Genomic DNA, 24,736 nt, shown 5'->3' with positions numbered 1-24,736 from the left:
TTTATTATTTGCAGGAGGAGAGGGAATGCAAGATACCCATGTTTGCTGATGTCTCACTCATAACAAGTTGTGACTCATGATGGAGATAGTTTGAATGAGTGGGTAGAAACCTGGCAAATGGAGTCTAATTTGGGGAAGTGTGACCATGCACTTTGGTAAGAGGAATCAAAAGGCAGATTATTATCTAAATGAAGTGAGACTGCAAGTGAGTGAAGTGCACTTGTCATCCTACCACAACTGGAGAGAAGTCCTGAACTACTATCTACCTTATTGGTGACTCTCAGACTATCAGAGATCGGACTTTGCAGGCTTTATCTTGCACTAAACATTATTCCCTTATCAGGTATTGGCCACTGACTGGTCAGCACGCAGCAAAACCTTCTCACTATACCTCGGTACACGTGACAATAAGCTAAATTACAAAGGAACCTTGTGCATGATACGAAATAAGTTAGCAGGTGAATGCAGCAAGTAGGTAACACGAATGGCATTGATTATTGCACTTTCCACTGAAGGTTGAGAAAATATTCATTCACATTTGATTGGGCACAGTGCGAACCTCTGATAAAAACCAATGGCCAACAGCAACAAACCTACATTAAAACTTAACAGCAATAACAGTGTTTTAGAAGCTGAAATCATCGGCAAAGCTGGCCAACTGTGACTGAATCATTCATCTCAATGACATAGACACAGCTGTGTTTTAATTTGGAGCATGGAGCAGCAATAATAGTTATTTTTAACAAAAGTATAAATCACCACCATCCAATGAAGTCAGCGACACTTGCACAAAGCCAACATACTTGGACACAGTTGATCAACGGTCATTCAAAACTCTTTCACAGAAGTAAAATGCTAAGGACACTGAAAGTCTAAAATAAAAGACAATATTCTGGAAACATTCAGCACTCTAGAGCATCAAACATATATCAGCTCCTACTGTTTCACAGATGTTGACCTATTTGCTAACTAATTTGGCATTTTGTGCTGATATTTAGTTCCTTCGTTTGCAAGTCTTGGAATGCAAATGAAAACATTAAACCTTTCATTTACAAATAAAAGAGAGGAAACAATAAGTTGACCATATGATGTGAAGCATAATGCTTAACTAGCAAGCCTGTGCTGATAGGGGAAACTATCTGTTAGAAGAGCTCCCCCTCCCCTCCCCCCACTCACCATCAACAACAACACAGTCACGTCTGTGGAGTCATCTAAGTTCCTTGGAACCATCATCTCCAGGGACCTTAAATGGGGGCCACCATCGACTCCACAGTCAAAAAGGCCCAACAGAGGATGTACTTCCTGCGGCAGCTGAGGAAACACAATCTGCCACAGGCAGTGATGGTCCAGTTTTATACTGCCATCATAGAGTCTGTCCTCACCTTCTCCATCATGGTCTGGTTTGGCTCAGCCACCAAGCACGACATCCGGAGGCTGCAACGGATCTTTGAATGCAAGGAAATCACGGACACCAGAAGTTCTAACACATAGCATCCCTGTGTGGTACCTCAGCTGCACGGAGGCAGAGAGGAAAGCTCTTCAGCGGGTAGTCCATAGAGCTCAGAGGACTATCGGAACACAGCTACCAGCCTTGGAGGGCATCTACAACACACGATGCCTCAGACAAGCCACCAGCATTCACAAAGACTCTTCACACCCCTGCAACAGTCTGTTCGAACTTCTACCATCGGGCAGACGATACAAGGCCTTCTACGCCCGCACCTCCAGACTCAGGAACAGCTTCATCCCCAGGGCCATAGCTGCTATGAACTGGTCCTGCTGAGCCGGATGGTCACATCGCACAGTGATCCGGCACAGATCTACTTGCACTTTATTCTGTTCTAATTTGTTTAATTGGGTTGTTTAAATTAATACTGACAAGCTAATTAATTTATTGCATCGTATGGGAGGCGCATTCCCAATCTCGTTGTACAATGACAATAAAGATATGTTGTATTGTATTGTATTGTACATTTGACCAAAAATCAACGGCAAAATGCATTCTCAATGACTGGAAGTCCACAGTTAGATATCAGCAAACGTAGGTACCTTCCAAAGTGGGGAAGGTTGTTGGCTGCAACCTTCCCCCCATTGATGAACTTGTACACTGCAAGGGCCAGGAAGCGAGCGGGCAAGATCATCTCTGACCCCTCTCACCCTGGCCACAAACTCTTCGAACCACTTGCCTCTGGAAGGCGACTCTGAACTGTCAAAGCAGCCACAGCCAGACATAAAATCAGCTTTTTTCCACGAGCAGCAGCTCTACTCAACAGCCAAATGTCTGTAGCCTCCTTTTGCTCTGGGTATTTTATTTAATTCTTCACATGATTAAATTATAATGTTTTATTCTTAATTGTTTACTGTATTTAGTGTTGTTACCTGCGAGCAAAGCACCAAGGCACATTCCTTGTATGTATATTGGTTAATAAAAATGTATTGAATCAGTTCAACCGTGTAAATGGGAGAAGTCTCCCAATGTCACCACCACTGTTTCATTGCCCCGACACATGATGGAACAACACACTGACATTATAAATAGCATCACGAGGACTGCGTGAATCAAGTCGCTGGGCATGGACCACAGAGTTTATTTCATCTGGTGCATTTTAGGATAAATAGTTGATAAAGAATGAGAATATGAGAGTAAATTGGGAATGCGGAAGAACCACGGCTGGGAAAAAGAATAGCAAAAATAAATGTAGGTTGCTTTGAAGCAAAGGGAGTTGAAGTTATGACGGAGGATAATGCAATGGTTGGGCGTTTAACAGCTACTTTCTATCAGCTTTCACTGTGGAAGATACAAGGAGCAGAAATAGAGCAAAACCATGTGGTGAATGAAAACAAAAACTTAATGACATCACAAAAGAAAAAAAAAGTGCTGGAGAAATTATGGGGAATAAAAGCCAACAAATGTGAATCTGACAGGTTGCTTCCCATTGTTCTGAAAGAGCTAGCTGTGAAGTCAGTCAATATAATCATTGGTTTCTTGCTTATTAAATATATCAGACTCCTAGAGTCATACGACATGGAAACAGACCCTTTGGCCAAACTTGCCCATGGCAACCAACATGCCCCCTCTGCTCTCATCCCACATGCCTGCATTTGGCCCATATCCATCTCCACCTATCCCATCCATGTCCCTGTTCAAATGTTTTTTAAAAGTTGTGATAGTAACTGCCTCAACTTCCTCCTCTGGCAGTTCATTCCATATACCTCCAACCCTTTTGTGTAAAACAGTTGCCCCTCAGGTTCCTATTAAATCTTTCCCCCCTCACCTTAAACAATGTCCTAAGGCTGAAGATAGACACAAAAAGCTGGAGTAACTCAGTGGGACAGGCAGCATCTCTGGAGAGAAGGAATGGGTGACGTTTTGGGTCAAAACCCTTTTTCAGACAGGTTAGTGATAAGGGAAACTCAAGATATAGACGGTGATGTGGAGAGATAAAGAACAATGAATGAAAGATATGCAGAAAAATAACAATGATAAAGGAATCAGGCCATTTTAAGCTGTTTGTAGGGTGAAAACGAGAAGCTAGTGCGACTTGGGTGGGGGAGGGATAGAGAGAGAGGGGGAATGCTGGGGCTACCTGAAGTGAGAGAAATCAATATTCATACAACTGGGCTGTAAGATGCCCAATTAAAACATGAGATGCTGTTCCTACTATTAGCGTCTGCCAGGGCAGTTGTGTTTGTGGATTTTGGTGAGAAACGATAAGGTTGGAAGCTGAGGAAGGCAGACAGCCAGTGGTGATGAACTCAGTAAGGCCTGGTGCCCATCTGTGGGGTCAATGTTGCAAGGATAAGTAGGAGGAAGTGTCTGAGAGTTGTCGTCTGGTCTCAGCCCGGGAGAGGTCAGCACGCCAGACCACCACGCACCTCCCTTGTTGGCGGGTTTGATTATCCTGTCAGGGTTGCTGCACAGTGGGCGGAGGGCTGTACGTACAGAGGGGGCAAGGTTGGAGAGGGTAAGGGGAATGGAAAAGCTGAGACAGTTGATGTCACGCTGGCAGTTAGTAATAAAGAGGTCTAGAGAGGAGAGAAGGCCATTCTGGGGCGTCCAAGAGGAGGGGGAGTGGTGGGGACAGGAGAAGGGGGTCATCACTGGGTGGTGAGGACTCCTTCCCATAGAAAATGTCCTCTGGCTATTGATTCCCCTACTCTCTGTAAAAGACTGTGTATTTACCCTATCAAATCCTCAAAGAAATCCTTAGTGTGTCAAAAACCATTTCCTTTTCATTCAACCTTTCCAAAATGCCAATGGTTTGGACACTGTCAGAACAGATTGGAAGGCCTGGACAATTTAAAACTACTGTTTAAGAAGGAAGGAGGACAGAATGGGTAAATAACAGACACGGCATCCGTTGTTGGCAAAACGCTGGAATTTATTATTAAGGATGTGGGAATAAGGCATTTTAGAAAATAATATCATTGGGCAGTTGCAATGGTTTAACAAAGAGAGAGCCGTGTGTGACAAACCCAAGAGGATTTTGTGGATGTAATTAGAAGGGGAGACAAATGCGTGCACATAATTAGATTTACAGTGAGGCAATTGATAGAATGGCTCATGCAAAATGACAACATAAAACAGGCCCAGAAAATGGGAACAATGTATTAGTATTGGATAAGAAAACTAGAATCTCAAAACAAAGAAGGCACAAATGAGCCTTTTGTGAAGCTCCGACCAGAGGGCCTTCACTGTCTACTAGAGGGCCTTCACTGTCTACCAGAAGGGCTCCACTGTCTACCAGAGGGGCTCCACTGTCTACCAGAGGGGCTCCACTGTCTACCAGAGGGGCTCCACTGTCTACCAGAGGGGCTCCACTTTCTACCAGAGGGGCTCCACTGTCTACCAGAGGGCCTTCACTGTCTACCAGAGGGGCTCCACTGTCTACTAGAGGGGCTCCACTGTCTACCAGAGGGCCTTCACTGTCTACCAGAGGGGCTCCACTGTCTACCAGAGGGGCTCCACTGTCTACCAGAGGGGCTTCACTGCACCCAGACTCAAGCTCTCAGCCAGTTACCACTTATATTACTGACAACGACCCAACTTAAATTAGTTTACATAGAAACATAGAAAATAGGTGCAGGAGTAGGCCATTCGGCCCTTCGAGCCTGCACCGCCATTCAATATGATCATGGCTGATCATCCAACTCAGTATCCCGTACCTGCCTTCTCTCCATACCCCCTGATCCCTTTAGCCACAAGGGCCACATCTAACTCCCTCTTAAATATAGCCAATGAACTGGCCTCAACTACCTTCTGTGGCAGAGAATTCCACAGATTCACCACTCTCTGTGTGAAGAAATGTTTTCTCATCTCGGTCCTAAAAGACTTCCCCCTTATCCTTAAACTGTGACCCCTTGTTCTGGACTTCCCCAACATCGGGAACAATCTTCCTGCATCTAGCCTGTCCAACCCCTTAAGAATTTTGTAAGTTTCTATAAGATCCCCCCTCAATCTTCTAAATTCCAGCGAATTAGTTTAGAGATACAGTGTGGAAACAGGCCCTTCGGCCCAACGAGTCCGCACTGCTCAGCGACCACCCACACACTAGTGCTATGCTATCCCACTTTTGCATCCTATGCACTTGGGGCAATTTACAGAAGCCAATTAACCTACAAACCTGCCCATCTTTAGAATGTGGTAACCGGAGCACCCGGAGAAAACCCACACGGTCACAGAGAGAATGTACAAACTCCGCACAGACAGCCCCCTTGGTCTGGTGCACTAAATTATAGCATGGCTACACTGTGGAAAGACAGACAAAAGTGCAGAGAAGAATGCTGATTTTGGTAATTTTGTAAAAGTCATTCATTAACTCTGATTCAAAGGAGTTGAGGGAAGCAGCTTAAACTATTAAACACTTTAGATCAGGCCATTAAATATTGACATAGTGATAACATTATTAGAGTTGCAACAAAACCTCTGGGCCATTAGCCCAAGGGCGAGAGTTTAAATCCCACCACGATTGCAGATTTATTTAAAGGTAGATTGGAATTCTATTGAAGAACGCTGATCTCAGTGATGGTAATCATGAAGCTACTGCAATGTTCTAAGTACCAACATGGTTTTCTATTGTGTAAGAAGGAACTGCAGATGTTGGTTTAATCCGAAGATAGACACAAAATGCTGAAGTAACTCAGTGGGTCAGGCAGCATCTGTGGAGAGAAGGAATGGGTGACGTTTCACAGAGTGCCTAAGTAACTCAGTGGGTCAGGCAGCATCTGTGGAGAGAAGGAATGGGTGACGTTTCACAGAGTGCTGAAGTAACTCAGCGGGCCAGGCAGCATCTGTGGAGAGAAGGGATGGGTGACGTTTTGGGTTGAGACCCTCTATTGTCCTCATTGGAGTTCCCTTTGGTCCATCCCAGCCTGAGTGAGATACATTGCACGACTTTATCACAGCAAAGTGAAAACTCTGGGCCTCCCTTAGTAACCGTATTGTGGAATTATTTTTGCCACATGGACTGTTGACTCACCACTTGAACAAGGGAAACTAGAGGCAGTATTTCACCACAGGATTTGTCAGAAACACGCACACATATATTCCACAAGAGATTAACGAGCAAATCAACAAGAGAATCGGCTGGATTTTGCAGGGAGAGAAGGAATGTCATTATCCATCCTTTCCCAGCAGAAACTTTTATTTTCCTGATCGGTAATCTTTAAACTAACATCATTTCATACTTAATCAGCAATCAATCACAAGTGTTTAGCAGCTACAAATAACATGCCGTCAAATGGACTGAACAGATGGTAAACGACAATGTTTCTGAATCTTAATTCGTTCTTGTTTATTAGCAAGTTTGGTGGCCCTGAGACAGCTGACATGGCCACTGTGGAGCTGCAGAGTTGGGTGCAGATACGACAGGAGATCTTTGAAAGGACGGGTGGATGGAAAGTTAGCTCGCCTCATGAAAGCAGAAAGCAATAGACAATAGACAATAGGTGCAGGAGGAGGAGGAGGCCATTCAGCCCCTAGAGCTAGCACCGCCATTCAATGTGATCATGGCTGATCACTCTCAATCAGTACCCCGTTCCTGCCTTCTCCCCATACCCCCTCACTCCGCTATCCTTAAGAGCTCTATCCAGCTCTCTCTTGAAAGCATCCAACGAACTGGCCTCCACTGCCTTCTGAGGCAGAGAATTCCACACCTTCACCACTCTCTGACTGAAAAAGTTCTTCCTCATCTCCGTTCTAAATGGCCTACCCCTTATTCTTAAACTCTCCAGTATTCGATATGTTACTTCAGATTTCCAGCATCTACAGTGTTTTATTTTTGTGCTCTGGATTTCTTGCCGACTGTTAATAGGTTAAGAAACTACAGAAAGAGAACTCGTGAAGGGAAAAAAAATAATCAGAAACATACTCAAAACTAATTAAATATTAAGTGAGAACTTTAGAACATTGAAAATACTGCAAAACAGCACATGAATGAAATATAAATTCTATGGTCAATTCTTATTATAGAAGGTCGACTGAAATGCAGGGCTGATGTAGTTGGGCCTGTGTACACCAGGTCAGTTATGCCATCGATATTCTCAACAGGAAAACTAAGGCATTGAAATCATTGGGTTGTAACAAAGATTTGATGACCTCACTATTACGATAGTGTCTACCACATAGGTTGTGTTTTGTTTAAGTGTTATTAATGGACTGCTGAGGAAAGCCAGCCACACTGAAGTTATTCCCTATATGCTGGACTGTTTTGTTACTGCAGCAACAAGGAATAGCCTGGTACGGTTTCAACATGCAAGTCCCTGTGAAGGAGAGGCTGGGACCAGAGCCCAGTGCAGAACGTTTGCCAAGAGATACACTCTTGGTTGCCCACCAAACCTACACATTCTGCATTACTTGCAATTTTGTAAATGTCAGCAAGCCCACTTAAACCACAGCTTCACTTTGCTGACTCACTTGTTGAACAGTTCAATCTCCTCTTAAAGCTACATCAGCCTTCTTTGCTGCTGGACTAATATCCTGCACAAAATCCCCACATTGGGAACTGCAGCAAGGTGGCTTCATGCAGTTATCATCCCACCTACTGAAGGTATCACAACATACTGGAGTAACTCAGCAGGTCAGGTCGGGCAGCATCTGTGGAGATCCTACCTACTGAGCTCACTGTCCCTCGATTGACCCTCAGTCTTCTTCTCCACACAAACTCCCCACCCAATTTCAAAGCCAGCACCTTCTCATCTCACAGTCTCGCCATATCTAATCGACTCAACTGCAGAACTCCCCCTTTGATTGGCACTCCTCCCAGCTCTACGTATTTCTGTGCCCACTGTAGAAAACCGAATTCCAACTCAGAACAATGAGACTACCAATATCACAAACCTCTGAAGGTCTGGGCCATCCATTCTGCAACTACCAACCCATCTCTGACAAGCTTTCCCTTTTGAAATAAATCTTGCCATCTCTCAAATCCATGGCCATTTACCAAGATCTTCAAGGCAACTGTTCAGAGGCAAACATACACTTCTAGTCCTTGTAAACCAGTCGGCAGTCTCACCGTGTTTAAGTGCAGCAACCCGTTCCAAAGACTGCCTTCCACCATCTCAACCTGGTGCACCCCCTTTTCCTGATCCCATCCTGTCATGGTCAAGGCTTGATCAGTGATGGCTTCACTTTCTGCACCCACATTGTTACTCTGCCATTCTTGAATTATATTTCGTTATCCCTTTCATTTGTTCTTGTCTATACACTGTCCCTTTGCAACATTATCTGAGGTTCACTGTGTCAGTGTTCACAAACATTCAACATCATGCAGCTCTAGCAGTTCCTTGAACCACATCACTAACTTGTTAAACTGGCCAACATCCCAGCCTAGAAAAGCAATGAAAATTACCTCGACCATCACCCCACTTTGATTATCATGCCTTCGAATGCCAAGAATTCTAAAACTTGGATTTGACCTTTGATTCTTCTGTCTTAATTTTCATTCCTTCAGTAAGATGCTCCTAAAACCCAAGCTTCTGGTCAACTGCCAGACATTTCATTATGTGGGTCAGCATTAAGTTTGTGTGATAGCATTAATGTCATTAAACCCTGGGAAATGTTACTGTGGTGGAGGTGCTCAAGAGGTCTTTGTGGCAACAGATGAAGTAGGAGGTAAGTGCCCTTTGCAACATCTAGATCAGCAGCCTGGATCTTTACAGGCAGTGGAATCATCCCAAGAGCCAACATATAAAAAATAAAAGGCAACCACATCCAAGGCCCATAACTTGGATAAGGTCATTTCAGGCTCCATCCCAGTATGTTTCACTGGTGGTTTGTGAAGAGATTTAATTGTTGGCACATGTGCAGATCAGACCAATTGAAGCTCTTCCTGAACATTGTTGTAGAGCATAAGCCACCACAAGAATGTAGCATTCATTCTGAAGGAGAAGCAAGATTACTAAGTTTGGTGTATTGAGCCAATGTTCTTTTGCATTAAAAAACACAACTTTATTTCTGAAATCACACAAGAATCCCCCCCCCCCCCCCCACACTCCACATTGGCTCCACATATTGTTTTTTTCCAATTTATAAAACTTCTACAATATTGTTAATTAAGTGGCAATGTAAACTAACTTATTAATGTGACAAGTAAATATATTTCAAAATAAATTTAACTTGCAATGCAAGGAAAGCAGAAAAACTGCTGAACTAACACTGATAATGGATCTTAAATACAGGCAGTACTGTGGCTTATGAATATCCGGCTTACAAACGAGCTCCCGGATATTAGTATTAAATTCAAAGTTTGTCATACATACATTCATTTCTACAAATGTCAGAACTCGCTTCCTCTTTCTCTCTCCCCAATTTTAGTAATTGTTCTGTTTTATCCGTCTAACGTTGCGTTAATGCCATTCATTGTTGTACTGTGGCAGGAAGGTTTCAATATCAAAGGTTTTTGGAGTATTTTCTGACTTAGTTACAAAATTGACTAATGGATGTTTTCTAAAAATGGAACTTGGTTCTTACGTAGAGATGGCCTGTGTTAAGTTGTAGATGGTTGAGGTGGGTTAATGACTGGTTGATAAGTTCTAGGGATGGATGGTTATAGTTAGACGTTAGAGTCTATAACTCTGGCTATTTATTTTAATATATGGTACAAAGTGTTTTCTTACCCAATTTCTTCAAAAAACCCTTCAAGGTCATCTCTCTGCTCATCCAATGACAACTCCAGATCCAAGTAATTTCCATTCGGACCAATCTGCAGTGCGCAATCTTCCAACTGGACAGAGAGGAGATTCAAACATTCTACTTTAGTGGTCAGAAAATTCAAAGTTAAGATTTTTAAAAATCTGTCAAATCAGATATTTTGAGAGCAGATATGTACCTGAAATTGAAGGGTTAAATCTTAAGCAATGCAGATGTAATTAGCATTTCAACCAGGTTAAAACTACCAAGAAGGTTCAGCCTCTTGTCAATTTGTTCAGATTGAAACTTTCCCTTAAAGCACAATGCCTCAGATAAACATTCAGTCCCCAAGATTGTTCCTCACCAGTTTCTGTTACATCTACATCGGACACAATTCTCTTATAAGATTTCACAGTGCAAGAATAGACCTTCTTTATGCCATAAACTGACACTCCTTCTATAGGGAATAGAAGGGGCTCCTGTTGTCGACCTCCTCGTGGTGAGCCCTGTCACCTGACCTTAGTCAGGCGAACGACAACAAACACAGACAGCAGAAGCAGAAGCAGCTTCATCACTTCTGTTGCCTCAAATGCAAGAAGGCTCACTTCACAATTATGACACCTCGAGGACAGATCTTAAATCAAGCAAAGCAATGATTTCCACACTTATTCTCTCTAACATACTGAGGTCATCTTCAAAATAAAGTTTGCTGAGAGCAAGTCAGGTAGTGGGGTCATAACAGAACATGTTGTATAACTACAACACTAGAATTAACTTCATTTTAAGTAATGTTTCATCCCATAACGCAACAAACAAAGTACTAGTGGATCTCAGCAGGTCAGGCAGCATCAGTGGAGGGAATGGGTAGGTGGTGTTTCAGTCTGAAGTCTAAGGAAGGGTCCCAACCCAAAATGTTGCCTGTTGATTCATAATAAATAGAACATAGAACACTACAGTGCAGGAACATGCCCTTTGCCCCGCAGTGCCCCGCAGTGACCCACAGTGCCCCAGTGCCCCGCAGTGCCCCACAGTGCCCCGCAGTGCCCCGCAGTGCCCCGCAGTGACCCAGTGCCCCGCAGTGACCCAGTGCCCCGCAGTGACCCAGTGCCCCGCAGTGACCCGCAGTGCCCCGCAGTGACCCAGTGCCCCGCAGTGCCCCAGTGACCCGCAGTGACCCAGTGCCCCGCAGTGACCCAGTGCCCCGCAGTGACCCAGTGCCCCGCAGTGCCCCGCAGTGACCCAGTGCCCCGCAGTGCCCCAGTGACCCACAGTGACCGTGTCAAACATGATGCCTAAATAAACTCATCTCACCTGACTGCATATCCCTCCACAGATGCTGCCTGACCAGCTGAATCTCTCCAACACTTTGTTTTTTGCTCAAGATTCCAGCACTTGCCCTCTCTCGATCCTCTGTGTTTTAATTCCAAAAAACTGACTACCTTTGTTTTGTTCCAAATTATTCTCCACAGAATTCATTCTCTATAAGAATAACTGGAAATCTAGCTCAGTCCTGAGCACACATGACAAGATAAGGCCCGAGTATGAATTGTGGCACAACATTTACAGCGTGGGAGCTGCACGATCATGAATGGAATTTCATCCCCGTCTCTCACTGCCCCTGCAGCTCGAGGCAATTGGCTAGGTTGGCTCTCAAAACTAAATCTTGATAGATAGAGACAAGAAAAAGATTCCAACACAAAACATCCTGGGACATTCAACAAGAGTGAACTAGTAAGTTGGAACTGAATATCGCAACGGTAAGGAAGAGGTAGAGTTGGGATGAGTGTATGGTGAACAACAGACCAAGTTTAGAAAACACATACAATGGAAGTCAACACAGGAATCTAAAGCACCAGTCAGAGAAAACTTGGAGAAGCGAGAAGAAAAGCAAATTGACATTTTCTATTCCCACATGTTGACTGCTGATAGTCAGTCATGTGTCTTGACAACAGCTCAACTTTGCTCCCAACTGCATCCCTTGTTCATAACATTACTGCTCCTGCTCCTAAACATTAAACCCTGCTGCCTGCAATGGGTCAAATGTTTAGAGACTCCCTCATTCCCTGCCACATCAGGGTAGGGCTTGGTTCATTGCTGATGATAGTGGTGACAAGGACAACAGGGTAAACTAAGGACTTTCACCTATTTCAAATTATTCTTCACAAGAATGTAATTGAGGATGAGAATATTAATGCCAACTAATGAGGAAATGAGATGAATGCCAGTATTATTCAGTGGAGGAGAGGCTAGAGGTAGGATTGGGAATGGGAAGGTCCATGTGTGAAGAGATTGGCACATTGGTGCATCTGCTACCTCACAGCGATGGCTACCTGGGTTCAATCCAGACTTCTAGATGTCATCAGATTGAAGTCCACATGTTCTCCCTGTGACCACATGGCTTTCCTCGAAATGCCCTGGTTCCCTCCAATGCCCCAAAACATGTGTAGTTTGCAGGTTCATTGACAACTGTGAATTGGCCCTAGCAAAGATGGGTGGTACAACTGCTGTGAACATAGAGGGAAAATAATTACAGGGAACATTAGTGGGAGATTTTAAGGGTATTTATTTCTGGATCAAAAGTGGGTAAATGGATTTGAGGAAAAAGTCAGCCAAAGCTAATCACTTTACTAATTGATAAGCTGAGCACCTCATTATCATTTGAACTCATCAATGGACCAGTTCCTCCTGGAAGGGCCACCATCTTTTAGTTGAAAAATAGATCAATAAAATGCGGCAGACTGCAATTAAACAAAGTCAGAATAATTTTAAAACGAGGCATTTGATTCTTCATAGCAGCATGTTCAATGGGCTGGCATGAAGACAATGGGCCAAATGGACTGCCCCTGTATTGTAGGGAACAATTAAAATGAAACTTCGAGAAGCTGAAGGAGATAGAAGGATTCCAGCAGGTAGGGACAAGTTGAGAGTTATGTCATGTGAATGATATTTTAAATAAATCACCGCAGCTGTGTGGAATGGCAAATTCAGAGTGAGTAGTCTGTCCCACCTCACCCCTTTAAAAGAAAACATTACTGCATTTCATTTGATGCTTCTCTTTGTCTTTGGTCCCACTTTGTTTCACCCACAGCAGCAGCAGTCAGTCAGTGCTGCAGTTAAAGAAACAAACACTTACTTGCTCATCATTAACTTGTTTAAAAATTAGGTCGCACAGGCGTTACTAGGATTAGAGTACAAATCGGCTTAGCAGTATTGAATTTAGCATCTGCACAGAATGGAAGAGCTAAGAGAATCAATAATGTTTCATCGTTATTTGTCCCAGATAGAACAATGAATTCTTACTGTGCAGATACTGGTTAAACCGAAGATAGACACAAAACGCTGGAGTAACTCAGTGGATCCTATAGCATCTCTGGAGCATCTATTCCTTTTCTCCAGACCTGACCTGCTGACTTACTCCAGCTTTTTGTGTCCATCAATGAATTCTTACTTGCAGCAGCACAACAGAATAGGTAAACACAGACACAAAATGCTGGAGTAACTCAGCGGGACAGGCAGCATCACTGGAGAGAAGGAATGGGTGATGAGTCAGATCGAGACCCCTCTGGTCCCGCTGAATTACTCCAGCATATTTTGTGTCTATTTTCAGTGTAAACCAGCATCTGCAGTTTCCTCCTACACAGAATGGGTAAACATAGTACTTTGTAAACAATATAAGAAATGAGAAAAAAAGTTCAGCATCTGACAATATATATATATATATATATAATCAATTAGAAAGGTGATTGGCTTTGGCTGATCTTTTCCTCAAAAACCATTGACCCACTTTTGATCCAGAAATAAATAACCTTAAAATTAATAACCTTTTATCAGTTAAAAATGTGATTGATTCTGTACGCACAACTTTTTATGGGAAGGATTTCAACTACCCTCTAACATGCAAGAATTCAGTGACTCTGGTTACTCAAATCTCTATAATCCTCCAAAGAATTTCCAGTCTTTCATCATTCAGAAAACATTCCAAACTCTTTCTTGATCCAAAAAGGATGAGCTCACTCTTCCCCATCTGCCAGTTTGCCCACTTATTCTGCCCCTTCATGACTTCACGATCCCTTCTCCAAACTCACTGTTCCGGACATTGTAATTTGTGGACTTGAGATGAAAGTGGCTGGGGCTATAAGCTGCTACATGTAACGTTCTTAGATATTGTAGTCCTCAAGCTCCAGTTCCAATCCCTTGGCACATCGTGCATCTCTTGAAATGTCACAAAGAACTCCAGGGACAAGTTGAATGGACTTTCATGACCCTATCCATCTGGATACAGGGTGTTCTTACTAGTGGCCTCATGGTACATATTGTGCCAGCCATTCGCTGCACCAAAAATAAAAAAGATAGAACTTACTGCAAATAGACCATCAGGACCAGAAATCTCAATTTCTCGCTTTCCCACCGATCTTGAAAATATTTTTCACTATTTACATAGAAACATAGGAAATAGGTGCAGGAGGAGGCCATTTGGCCCTTCGAGCCAGCACCACCATTCATTGTGATCATGGCTGATCATCCACAATCAGTAACCAGTGCCTGCCTTCTCCCCATATCCTTTGATTCCACTAGCCCCTACAGCTCTATCTAACTCTTTTAAATCCATCCAGAGAATTGGCCTCCACTGCCCTCTGTGGCAGAGAATTCCACAAATTCACAACTCTCTGGGTGAAAAAGTTTCTTCTCACCTCAGTTTTAAATGGCCTCCCCTTTATTCCTATTATTTAACTATAATACATATGTTCAGCTATTGATAACGCAAAGAAAGGTAGTCTATACAGCCTCAAAATCACAGCAGCCATTCAATAAAACCATAGAAAATGTTCTACTTTGTCCACTTCCAGCCTAGTCCACACGTCCCACAATTTCCTTGTGTTTAAACAGAGTGATGAGTGCAAGCAGACCGAGCCTACGTTGGCATCTTGGTCAGCAAGGATGACCCGGCCATTTTGTGCTGTATGTTTCCAAGTCTTTAATAAATACAATAATTCAGTAGTCGTATTCTCCAGAAGTCAGAAACTGCCAAGGAGCCTGACGGTGTAGATAGTTTGAGGTTGTCTCCTCTTGTGGGGAAAGTGTAGACCTACTGGAGGAATTGCAGTCTCTGCAAAAGGGTCAACCACATTAGATGGAGTTGAGGAATTGTTTCTCTCGTAGGCAGGAGAATGGGGTTAGGAGGGAGAGATAGATCAGCCATGATTGAATGGCAGAGTGGGCTGAATGGCCTAATTCTGCTCCTATCACTTGTGATCCTATGATAGCTGAGAATATTTTTGAATTCTGGCTGCTGTGTTATTGAATATATTAAAAGCAGGAATAAGCATATATTTGGTCTTCAGGAGACTTCAGCAGTTGTAGGACCAGGCAGCAAAGTGCCGTAAATGCCAGAGATCAGGTCAGTCGTGATCTCACTGAACAAGATTGAGGGTGATGTGACCTATTGGTTTGCAAATGACACGGGGTCGCGAACAATGACCAGACCAAATACAGAAAGGGATAAAGAGTTTACTGTCATAGTGCAAGACCTCAACCTCTCCTCAATCAGCAAGACAAAGGAGGTACTTATTGACTTCTTCAAGAAATTAGGTGTTGTATACACACACCCAATCAACATTGATGGCATCAAAGTGGAAATGGTCACAGCTTGGTTCTAGGCATAAATATCACCAATTTAACCTGGTCCCATCACATCTTTGCTCTGCCCAAGTTCGCACATCACTCTCTACTTCCTCGGGATGCTGAGCATGTTTGACAACAACTCTTACCAATGTCTGTGGATGCATCCTATCAGGATCCTATCAATCTATCATCATATCCTATCAGGATGAATCACAGGTTGGTTTGGCAACAACTCTGCCTAGACTATAAGAAATTGCAGAGATGTGGATGTGACTCAATCCTTCCCACAATTAGGCCTTCCCTCTATTGATTCCATCCAGACCACGCTGCCTCAGGGAAACCGCCAACACAATCACAGACCATTACCATCCCGACCACTCCACCTTCTCTCTGCTGTTGGGGTGTATGTCGTAATAGACTCAGGAACAGTTTCTTTCCTGCTGCTGTCAGATGACTGAATGGTTCTCACATGAGCCAAGGGTGTAGTCCTGATTCTCCAAACACCTCATTGCTGCCCTTGCACTTTTTTACCTGCATTTTCTCTGTAACTGTGACACTATAACTCTGCGTTCTGCACCTTTCTTTTTGCACTACCTGTTGCAACGGCCTGATTTTACTCTTGTATAGTATGACTTGACCCGATAGCATGCAACCACAATGTTTCATCGTATATCGCTACGCATGACAATAGTAAATCCCCCCACCCTGCCACCTGTTACACAGGGAGATGCCGACACTTAAAGTCATTTCTTTAAAACACTGTGTTTATATGGAGTGTTGCCGACCCTGCTTTCTGTGGCAATAAAATATATTCTTGGACCAATCAGAATTTTACTTTAGCAGATCACAGGTTGCAATGGTCTTTCAAAGAAGGCAGGATACATAACTGAGGAGGAAACCGAGCAGAGAAACAAACTGAAAAGTGGTAAGACTCTCACTCACTCTCACTCTCTGTACATACATTAATTGAAATGTTCAGTCTAAAACACAAATTGGCAAAGGTATCCATGAGATAAAACCTCTTCTTGGACAAAATTACAGTCACAAGCTTTAATATTGCAGCAGCTCGAATCATTGGAACTGCACAAACTGTTGGGGAAAGGGAGCAAACACGATTCACACAGATTTTATTCAGGACCTATTAACAAAGATCTTTAATATCAGAAACTGTTGAGAAATGGGGCTGGTGTTAATCCTCACCAGTTATTTTGTTATTCGTCATCAAGCTGGTTTATTTTACTATTTTTGGAACAGCTTTTGTCTTTATAATTGAAGACTCACACAAATCATTTCTGTATTCCACAGAAAGTGATCTCCAGAAAGTTCCCTCTTAAATTTAGTTAACTCTGCAGTACTTTAGTTAAAAAAACCAGACAAGCAAGGTCAATGTGACATTACACTACTCCACTACCACATGGAATGTTAATCTTTTCAAAAAAATTCACCTGTGTGTTCATCATTCTTACGTTTTCGCAAGAAAACCACAATCTACTTATTGTAGAACCAAGAAACTGCAGATGCAAGTTTGTTTTTTAAACACAAAGTACTGGAATAACTCAGCAGGTCAACCAGCATCCCTGGAGAGCATGGATGGGTGATGTTCCAGGTTGGGACACTTCTTCAGACCTATTTCAATCTATTTCTTGTTCAAATGCTTATTTTTCTGCTAAGTATATTGGTATTGGTTTGTGCCTGCCAAGATCATACCCAGATACCATGGAAAGACTTTGTTTCGTATATGATCAAAGCAAATGAGACCATGCATGAATACCATCATACCAGACACACGTATCACAGGTTGTACGAGAGAGAAAATAAGCAGAGTGTCAAATAGGGTGTGGCAGTTGTAGAGAACGTGCAGATAGAAAGAAATTCAAGGGCCACAGTGAGTTAGATTGGAAGATTGTGTCTACACCCTTAGTTTATGAGATGTCAGTTTAAAAATCTGAGAAACCTGTTCGTGAGTCTGCTGGTACGCATTTTCATCCTTTGGTATCCTTTGCCCAGCAGGAGAAGGGAGGAGAGAGAATGACCAGGGTGTAAGTGGTCCTTTAGCTGCGTTCCCCGAGGTGGTGAGGTACAGATCACGTTTGAATTGGGAAATGGGCTACGTTCACAGGTCTCTGCAACACCCTGCTGCCTTGGGCAGAACAGTTGCCGTACCAAGGCATTTGATTGAAAATGTTAGATGCATCCTGATAAGATGCTTTCTATGGTGCATCTGTAGAAATTGGTAAGAGTCATTGGGGACATGTTGAATTTCTTTAGTCTTCTGAGGAACCAGGCCTTGGTACATCATTTCAAAGCTCTTGGAATCCGTTCCAAGTGCACTAACATTCTACGCAATATTGCACAAGTGTTGCCACAACTTGTAGAATATGTTTCAAAACTTACTCTCTCAACAGTAACAGCTAAAATGAGATGTTACATCATAAAGCAAGAAAACGGAGCTTTAGCAAGATTTACCATGTTATTATTTTAGAATGGTGGAGTCATAGAATTGTAAAACAGAAACAGATCGTTTAGCCAACCACCAGCATGCTGGCCTTAAGCACCCATTCATACTAATCCTATTATATACTCCCCATATTTCCCTCAATTTACACCAGGGGCAATTTACAGTGACCAATTCAATAACCCACACAATTTCTGTCAAGAAGTAGGAGGCATAGATTAGGTATAGGCACCTGGGATAAAGTGTACCAAGGGAAAGTGGCATTACAGGCAAATAGAGTTACGAAGACAGCTTTTGGTACATTGGCCTTCGTCAGTTAGGGAGATACTTATTGACTACACTCACTACAGGAAGCATGGTGGAGTACATGCCCCAATCAGCATGGTGGAGTACATGCCCCAATCAGCATAAATGGTGGAGTACATGCCCCAATCAGCATGGTGGAGTACATGCCCCAATCAGCATGGTGGAGTACATGCCCCAATCAGCATGGTGGAGTACATGCCCCAATCAGCATGGTGGAGTACATGCCCCAATCAGCAAGGTGGAGTACATGCCCCAATCAGCATAAATGGTGCAAAAGTGGATCTGGTTGAGAACTTCAAGTTCCTTGGCGTTAAGAGATAGAGCTCTTAAGGATAGCTGAGTCAGGGGGTATGGGGAGAAGGCAGGAACGGGGTACTGATTGAGAATGATCAGCCATGATCACATTGAATGGCGGTGCTGGCTCGAATTCCGGGAATTAACCTAGTAAACCTACGCTGCACGCCCTCAATAGCAAGAATATCCTTCCTCAAATTTGGAGACCAAAACTGCACACAGTACTCCAGGTGCGGTCTCACTAGGGCCCTGTACAACTGCAGAGGGACCTATTTGCTCCTATACTCAACTCCTCTTGTTATGAAGGCCAACATTCCATTGGCTTTCTTCACTGCCTGCTGTACCTGCATGCTTCCTTTCAGTGACTGATGCACTAGGACACCCAGATCTCATTGTACGTCCCCTTTTCCTAACTTGACACTATTCAGATAATAATCTGCCTTCCTATTCTTACCACCAAAGTGGATAACCTCACACTTATTCACATTAAACTGCATCTGCCATGCATCCGCCCACTCACACAATCTGTCCAAGTCACCCTGCAACCTCATAGCATCTTCCTCACAGTTCACACTGCCACCCAGCTTTGTGTCATCTGCAAATTTGCTAATGGTACTTTTAATCCCTTCATCCAAGTCACCTTCATCTCTCCTCCTAAAGCCCCACCACTAACTCCTTAGTCTTGGTCTTCTTCAGTACTTCATTTGTCACATGAGGTAGAGTGAAATTCCCTTTTGTATACAGTTCAGTACAAGTCACACTGTGCAAGTATCATTTGTATACAGTTCAGTACAAGTCACACTGTGCAAGTATCATTTGTATACAGTTCAGTACAAGTCACACTGTGCAAGTATCATTTCTCTTGCGTCTTTCTGGACTTCACATTTTACAGTATTTGTGGTCTAGCAGTTACACGGCACAGGAACCCACAGTGCAAGGAATTACCAAGTTATTCCCAGGCCACTCGCAAGACGAGAAGGAGAAGTGAAGGGCGAGCCCAGGTTTCGTTTTAACATCCTGCCACCTATTGTGGAGATTTGCCTGCCTAGATAAGCATTGCCCCAGCAGTCATGTTACCTGCTACTGAGTAACGTTGATGACCCTCACTGTTGCTTGAAAAAACACAAAGAATTGGAGTGTTCAAGTGTGGTCTCTGGTGTAGCCCAGGCAGAAGTTGAAGAGGTAGGTGTGTGTGTGTGTGTGTGTGTGTGTGTGTGTGTGTGTGTGTGTGTGTGTGTGTGTGTGTGTGTGTGTGTGTGTGTGTGTGTGTGTGTGTGTGTGTGTGTGTGTGTGTGTGTGTGTGTGTGTGTGTGTGTGTGTGTGTGTGTGTGTGTGTGTGTGTGTGTGTGTGGTGTGTGATACATTACGGAAACTAAACTTTAACACGAACTAACATTACATTGAACATACAAAACGACTGAAGTTCACATCCAGAAAGATGCACGCTCTTATCTTGTGTCACCCTTCAGCTTCAGTGACCACAAGCAACTAGAATAACGTGCGCAGGATAAATGTTCCAAGAGATAGGTATTTATCGCGTAAAAGTTAAAAGCTTTTAATAGCCCAGTGAATAACTAAATGTAATAGCTAAGGACGTATCGCATATAGACCCATGAACATTTTATTGTATATTCAGGCTCTACTGCTTTATATATCACTATTTATTTAGTTTAATGTCAGTTAATAGAACAATTTCTTGACTTTAGATGGACACAGAATGCTGGAGTAACTCAGCGGGTCAGGCAGCATCTGTGGAGAACATGGATAGGTGACGTTTCACAGCGTGCTGGAGTAACTCAGCGGGTCAGGCAGCATCTCTGGAGAACATGGATAGGTGACGTTTCACAGCGTGCTGGAGTAACTCAGCGGGTCAGGCAGCATCTCTGGAGAACATGGATAGGTGACGTTTCACAGAGTGCTGGAGTAACTCAGCGGGTCAGGCAGCATCTGTGGAGAACATGGATAGGTGACGTTTCGGGTCGAGACCCTTCTTCAGACTGAAAGTATGGGGTGGGAGAGGGTGACGAACTAGAGGGGAGTAAAGAACAGGATCAGTCAGGGCCGACCGCAAGTGACGTCAGGCAGGGTTGTGCCCAAGGGGGGGGGCTGTGCCCAAGGGGGGGGGTTGTGCCCAAGGGGGGTTGTGCCCAAGGGGGGGGTTGTGCCCAAGGGGGGGGGGGGTTGTGCCCAAGGGGGGGGTTGTGCCCAAGGGGGGGGGTTGTGCCCAAGGGGGGGGGGGCTGTGCCCAAGGGGGGGGCTGTGCCCAAGGGGGGGGTTGTGCCCAAGGGGGGGGTTGTGCCCAAGGGGGGGTTGTGCCCAAGGGGGGGGGTTGTGCCCAGGGGGGGGTTGTGCCCAAGGGGGGGTTGTGCCCAAGGGGGGGGGGGGTTGTGCCCAAGAGGGGGGGTTGTGCCCAAGGGGGGGGTTGTGCCCAAGGGGGGGGGGTTGTGCCCAAGAGGGGGGGGTTTTGCCCAAGGGGGGGGTTGTGCCCAAGGGGTGGGTTGTGCCCAAGGGGGGGGTTGTGCCCAAGGGGGGGGGTTGTGCCCAGGGGGAGGGGTTGTGCCCGGGGGGGGGGTTGTGCCTAAGGGGGGGGGGGTTGTGCCCAAAGGGAGGGGGTTGTGCCCAAGGGGGGGGGTTGTGCCCAAGGGGGGGTTGTGCCCAAGGGGGGGGGTTGTGCCCAAGGGGGGGGTTGTGCCCAAGGGGGGGGGGGGTTGTGCCCAAGGGGGGGGTTGTGCCCAAGGGGGGGGGGGTTGTGCCCAAGGGGGGGGGGGTTGTGCCCAAGGGGGGGGGGGTTGTGCCCAAGGGGAGGGGAGGGGAAGTTACTTCAAATTAGAGAATTCAATATTCATACCACTGGCTTGTCAGCCACCCAAGCAAAATATGATGTGCATCTTGAGATCATACCTTCCCTGGCCAACAGTGGATGAGTGCTGCTGGTCGCAGCGATGGGTGCCCGGGGCCGGGGTGAGTGGCTCCCTTCCCTTTCCTCTCCCCCCTCGCCCGCCCCCAGCCCCGGGCAGGGGAGGTTTAAGGAGGGTTGAGGGGGGGTGGAGTGGGTGAGGGTCTGAGAACAAGGGCAGAGAAAATCAATCCAACCTGAGTCTATTGCACGAAGGAAACCTTTAGTTTCTCAACGTAGAACAGAGCAAAAAGTCCCACTCAAGTCACCACTCTCACAATGTTGGGATGTTTCCAAGAGCCAACTTTGTGTTCTATATAAGAAACAAGTAAAGCACTTGATGTGCAGGAACGAAGTGCAGATGTAGGTTTATACCCAAAGCATGGGAATGGCACTGAAGGTGTGGACAATGAACGGATCCAATTTCACTTTGAAAGCCAGAATTCAATCAGCCTCCACTACCCTGTTTGAACCTGCATTCCAAATGCTCGCCATCCCTTGTGCAGAAATGTACTTCAAAGCCTCCATTCCATGCGATGACCGGAAGCATAATCACAGTTCAATATGTCGTCTAAACAGAGCAATATTCTGTCTCAGCGTGCCTGCCTCTCACTTGCAGCATAGTTACACCAAAACCAAGCACAGAAATAGCCCACTGCATCAGGCTGCAGTGCCCCAGGATTTATACTACATGGATTTCTTCGTGCCACCACCCCCACCATCTCATAACTACTACCCACCCAGGTCCAATGTCCTTTTGTTCCATGCTCCTTATACTGCAAACATCACCTTAAATGCATCAGTGCTCACAGAATCAGCGACATTCCCACCATTCGCTTTGTAAACTTCCTTAACTTTCTCATTTGATGCCATAGCGACACACCTAACCCAACAAGGCCTTTTACATAAGTGCTGGAGTAACTCAACAGGTCAGGCGACATCTCCGGAGAAAAAGAACAGGTGACTTGCTGAGTTACTCAGCACTCTACAGTTCCATTATGTGGCAACTCTTGCATACTTGTACTGTCTGCAACAAAGAATCTCACTGTACCAAGTGCACGTGACAATAAATATGGATCAATCACTTTGTGTCTATCTTAACCAGATCTGTATAAACCAGCATCTGCAGTTCTACCTGTTAAAGCATTTTAAACTGCTCACTTATAGTTAACAATCAGTACTTGATGCTTGGTTCCTCACTCTCCCACCCTGAATCATGCAATGAAGAGGTACACTATCCATTTCATCCCCCATTTTACAAAACCCAATTTGCCTACATTAAAATGCACCTCCACAGATTCACTCAGTTGCAAACTTTTTTTTTGTCAGAATCAGTGGATTCTCCTGATCAAATCAGAACCAAAATAAAGTGTATCAAAACAAACAAAAAGTGTTTTCATTTCTGCAGTACCATTGATAACTAGGGACATCAGAAGAAAAGAAAAGTCCCGACCCAAAATGTCACCTCCCCATATTCTCCAGAGATGCTGCCTGACCTACTAAACTACTCTAGCACCTTGTGTTTTTTGCTGACAAGATCATCTCCAAATGTACCTTTGCTGTTTATAACACAGGAATCAGAACTAAGGCTGCTAGGGCAGCCACACTGGGAAGTTTGTCCACTGAATCTGTAGTAGACTAGCCCAAGACAGGTGACAAGAGTTCCTGCCTCCCTCCCCACAACAACCCCATTCAGCAGGAGAAGGGAAAGACATTGTGGCCTTCCATCACAGTGAGGAGAGGACTGGAGGAGACTCACTGTGATGGATGTTTCTTTGATGGATGTTTCTTTTTTTGTGTGTTTTTGGGGTTGGGTAATTTGAATGCCTATTTAATGCTTTTATTGTTGGACTGTGTTTTTGGGGGTTTTGGGGTTGTGTAATTTGAATGCATATTTAATGCTTTTATTGTTGGGCTGTGTTTTGGGGTTTTTTGGGGTTGTGTAATTTTAATGCTTATTTAATGCTTTTATTGTTGGACTGTGGGTGACTGAATTTCGTCCAATATTGGATGACAAATAAAGCTATCTTGAATCTTGAATCTTGAATCTTGAATGGAGAGGAAAGGTTACAAGGAAGAAGGGTAAATATAACATCATTTACTTTCTGTTGAACTGGGTTTGTTTAATGCTGGTATTTATAAAAGCAAAAATTAATTAAAATATTGTTTTAATTTCTTCAACACTCCAAAGACGTACAGGTTTGTAGGTTAATTTGGCTTTGGTAAAAATTGCAAATTGTCCCTAGTCTGTCGGACCGTGCGAGTGTACAGAAACCGCTGGTCGGTGTGGACCCAGTGGACCAAAGGGCCTGTTTTCATGAAGTATCAATGAACTAAACTATAAAAACTGACCTCAGAGTTCCCAACAGACACCCCAATATAGCGTGCATGTTCCCAACAGACACCCCAATATAGCGTACATGTTCCCAACAGACACCCCAATATAGCTGCATGTTCCCAACAGACACCCCAATATAGCGTGCATTTTCCACCTGCTGGCATCTGGCTCTGTTCCATAAATCCAAATTCATTCAGGAAGAAGCTTGGGCTGAACATGGACAAGAACATAATTTGATTCACCCATCTTTCAGCATTAATACCGGCTGTACTAACGCCACAGGCCCTGACTAACATGCAGCACCAGAAGCCTTCCTGAGCCAGAGAATTCAATGTCCCACCTGCTGTCTCAAAAGACTAACTTCAGGGATCACATCAGGCACACCAATGTAGTACAGCACAGTAAAGAACTTCCAAATAACCAATCTTGTTGTTGCTAATTGATTCGAATGCTTGCCTGTCAGTACCAGGTTCTCTGGTCTCCCACATGCACACTACAACCCTAGGACACACAATAATCAGTGTTGTGCAGCTCGCAGAACAAACCTTGACTGACATGGAAGGAGAGAAGCAGAAGACAAGCTATTATCTTCTTGACAGAACAAGTTTGAAGACAGGGTTTAGGTATTTTCTTGTACAACGTGGCTGAAATATTTCACAGCAGTGCTAGGCACTCCCTCTGAAAGGCACAATTAAA

At 44.3% G+C, this 24,736-nt stretch overlaps 1 protein-coding gene across 4 annotated transcripts in view; it reads right to left on the bottom strand.

Moving 5' to 3' along the window:
* fhod1 (formin homology 2 domain containing 1) overlaps window positions 1-24,736 on the bottom strand; it is a 235,561-nt gene that overhangs the window by 207,846 nt on the left and 2,979 nt on the right. For all 4 annotated transcript variants that reach the window (XM_078400311.1, XM_078400312.1, XM_078400310.1 and 1 more), the window contains exon 2: window positions 10,117-10,223. In XM_078400311.1, coding sequence (XP_078256437.1) covers window positions 10,117-10,223 — 107 coding nt within the window. The remainder of the gene's footprint in view (window positions 1-10,116; window positions 10,224-24,736) is intronic.

The sequence above is a fragment of the Rhinoraja longicauda genome, chromosome 6, assembly GCF_053455715.1.
Source record: "Rhinoraja longicauda isolate Sanriku21f chromosome 6, sRhiLon1.1, whole genome shotgun sequence".
NCBI lineage: Eukaryota > Metazoa > Chordata > Chondrichthyes > Rajiformes > Arhynchobatidae > Rhinoraja > Rhinoraja longicauda.
The sequence above is the reverse complement of the archived record's forward strand: the minus strand, read 5'-3'. Positions and strand labels throughout refer to the sequence as shown.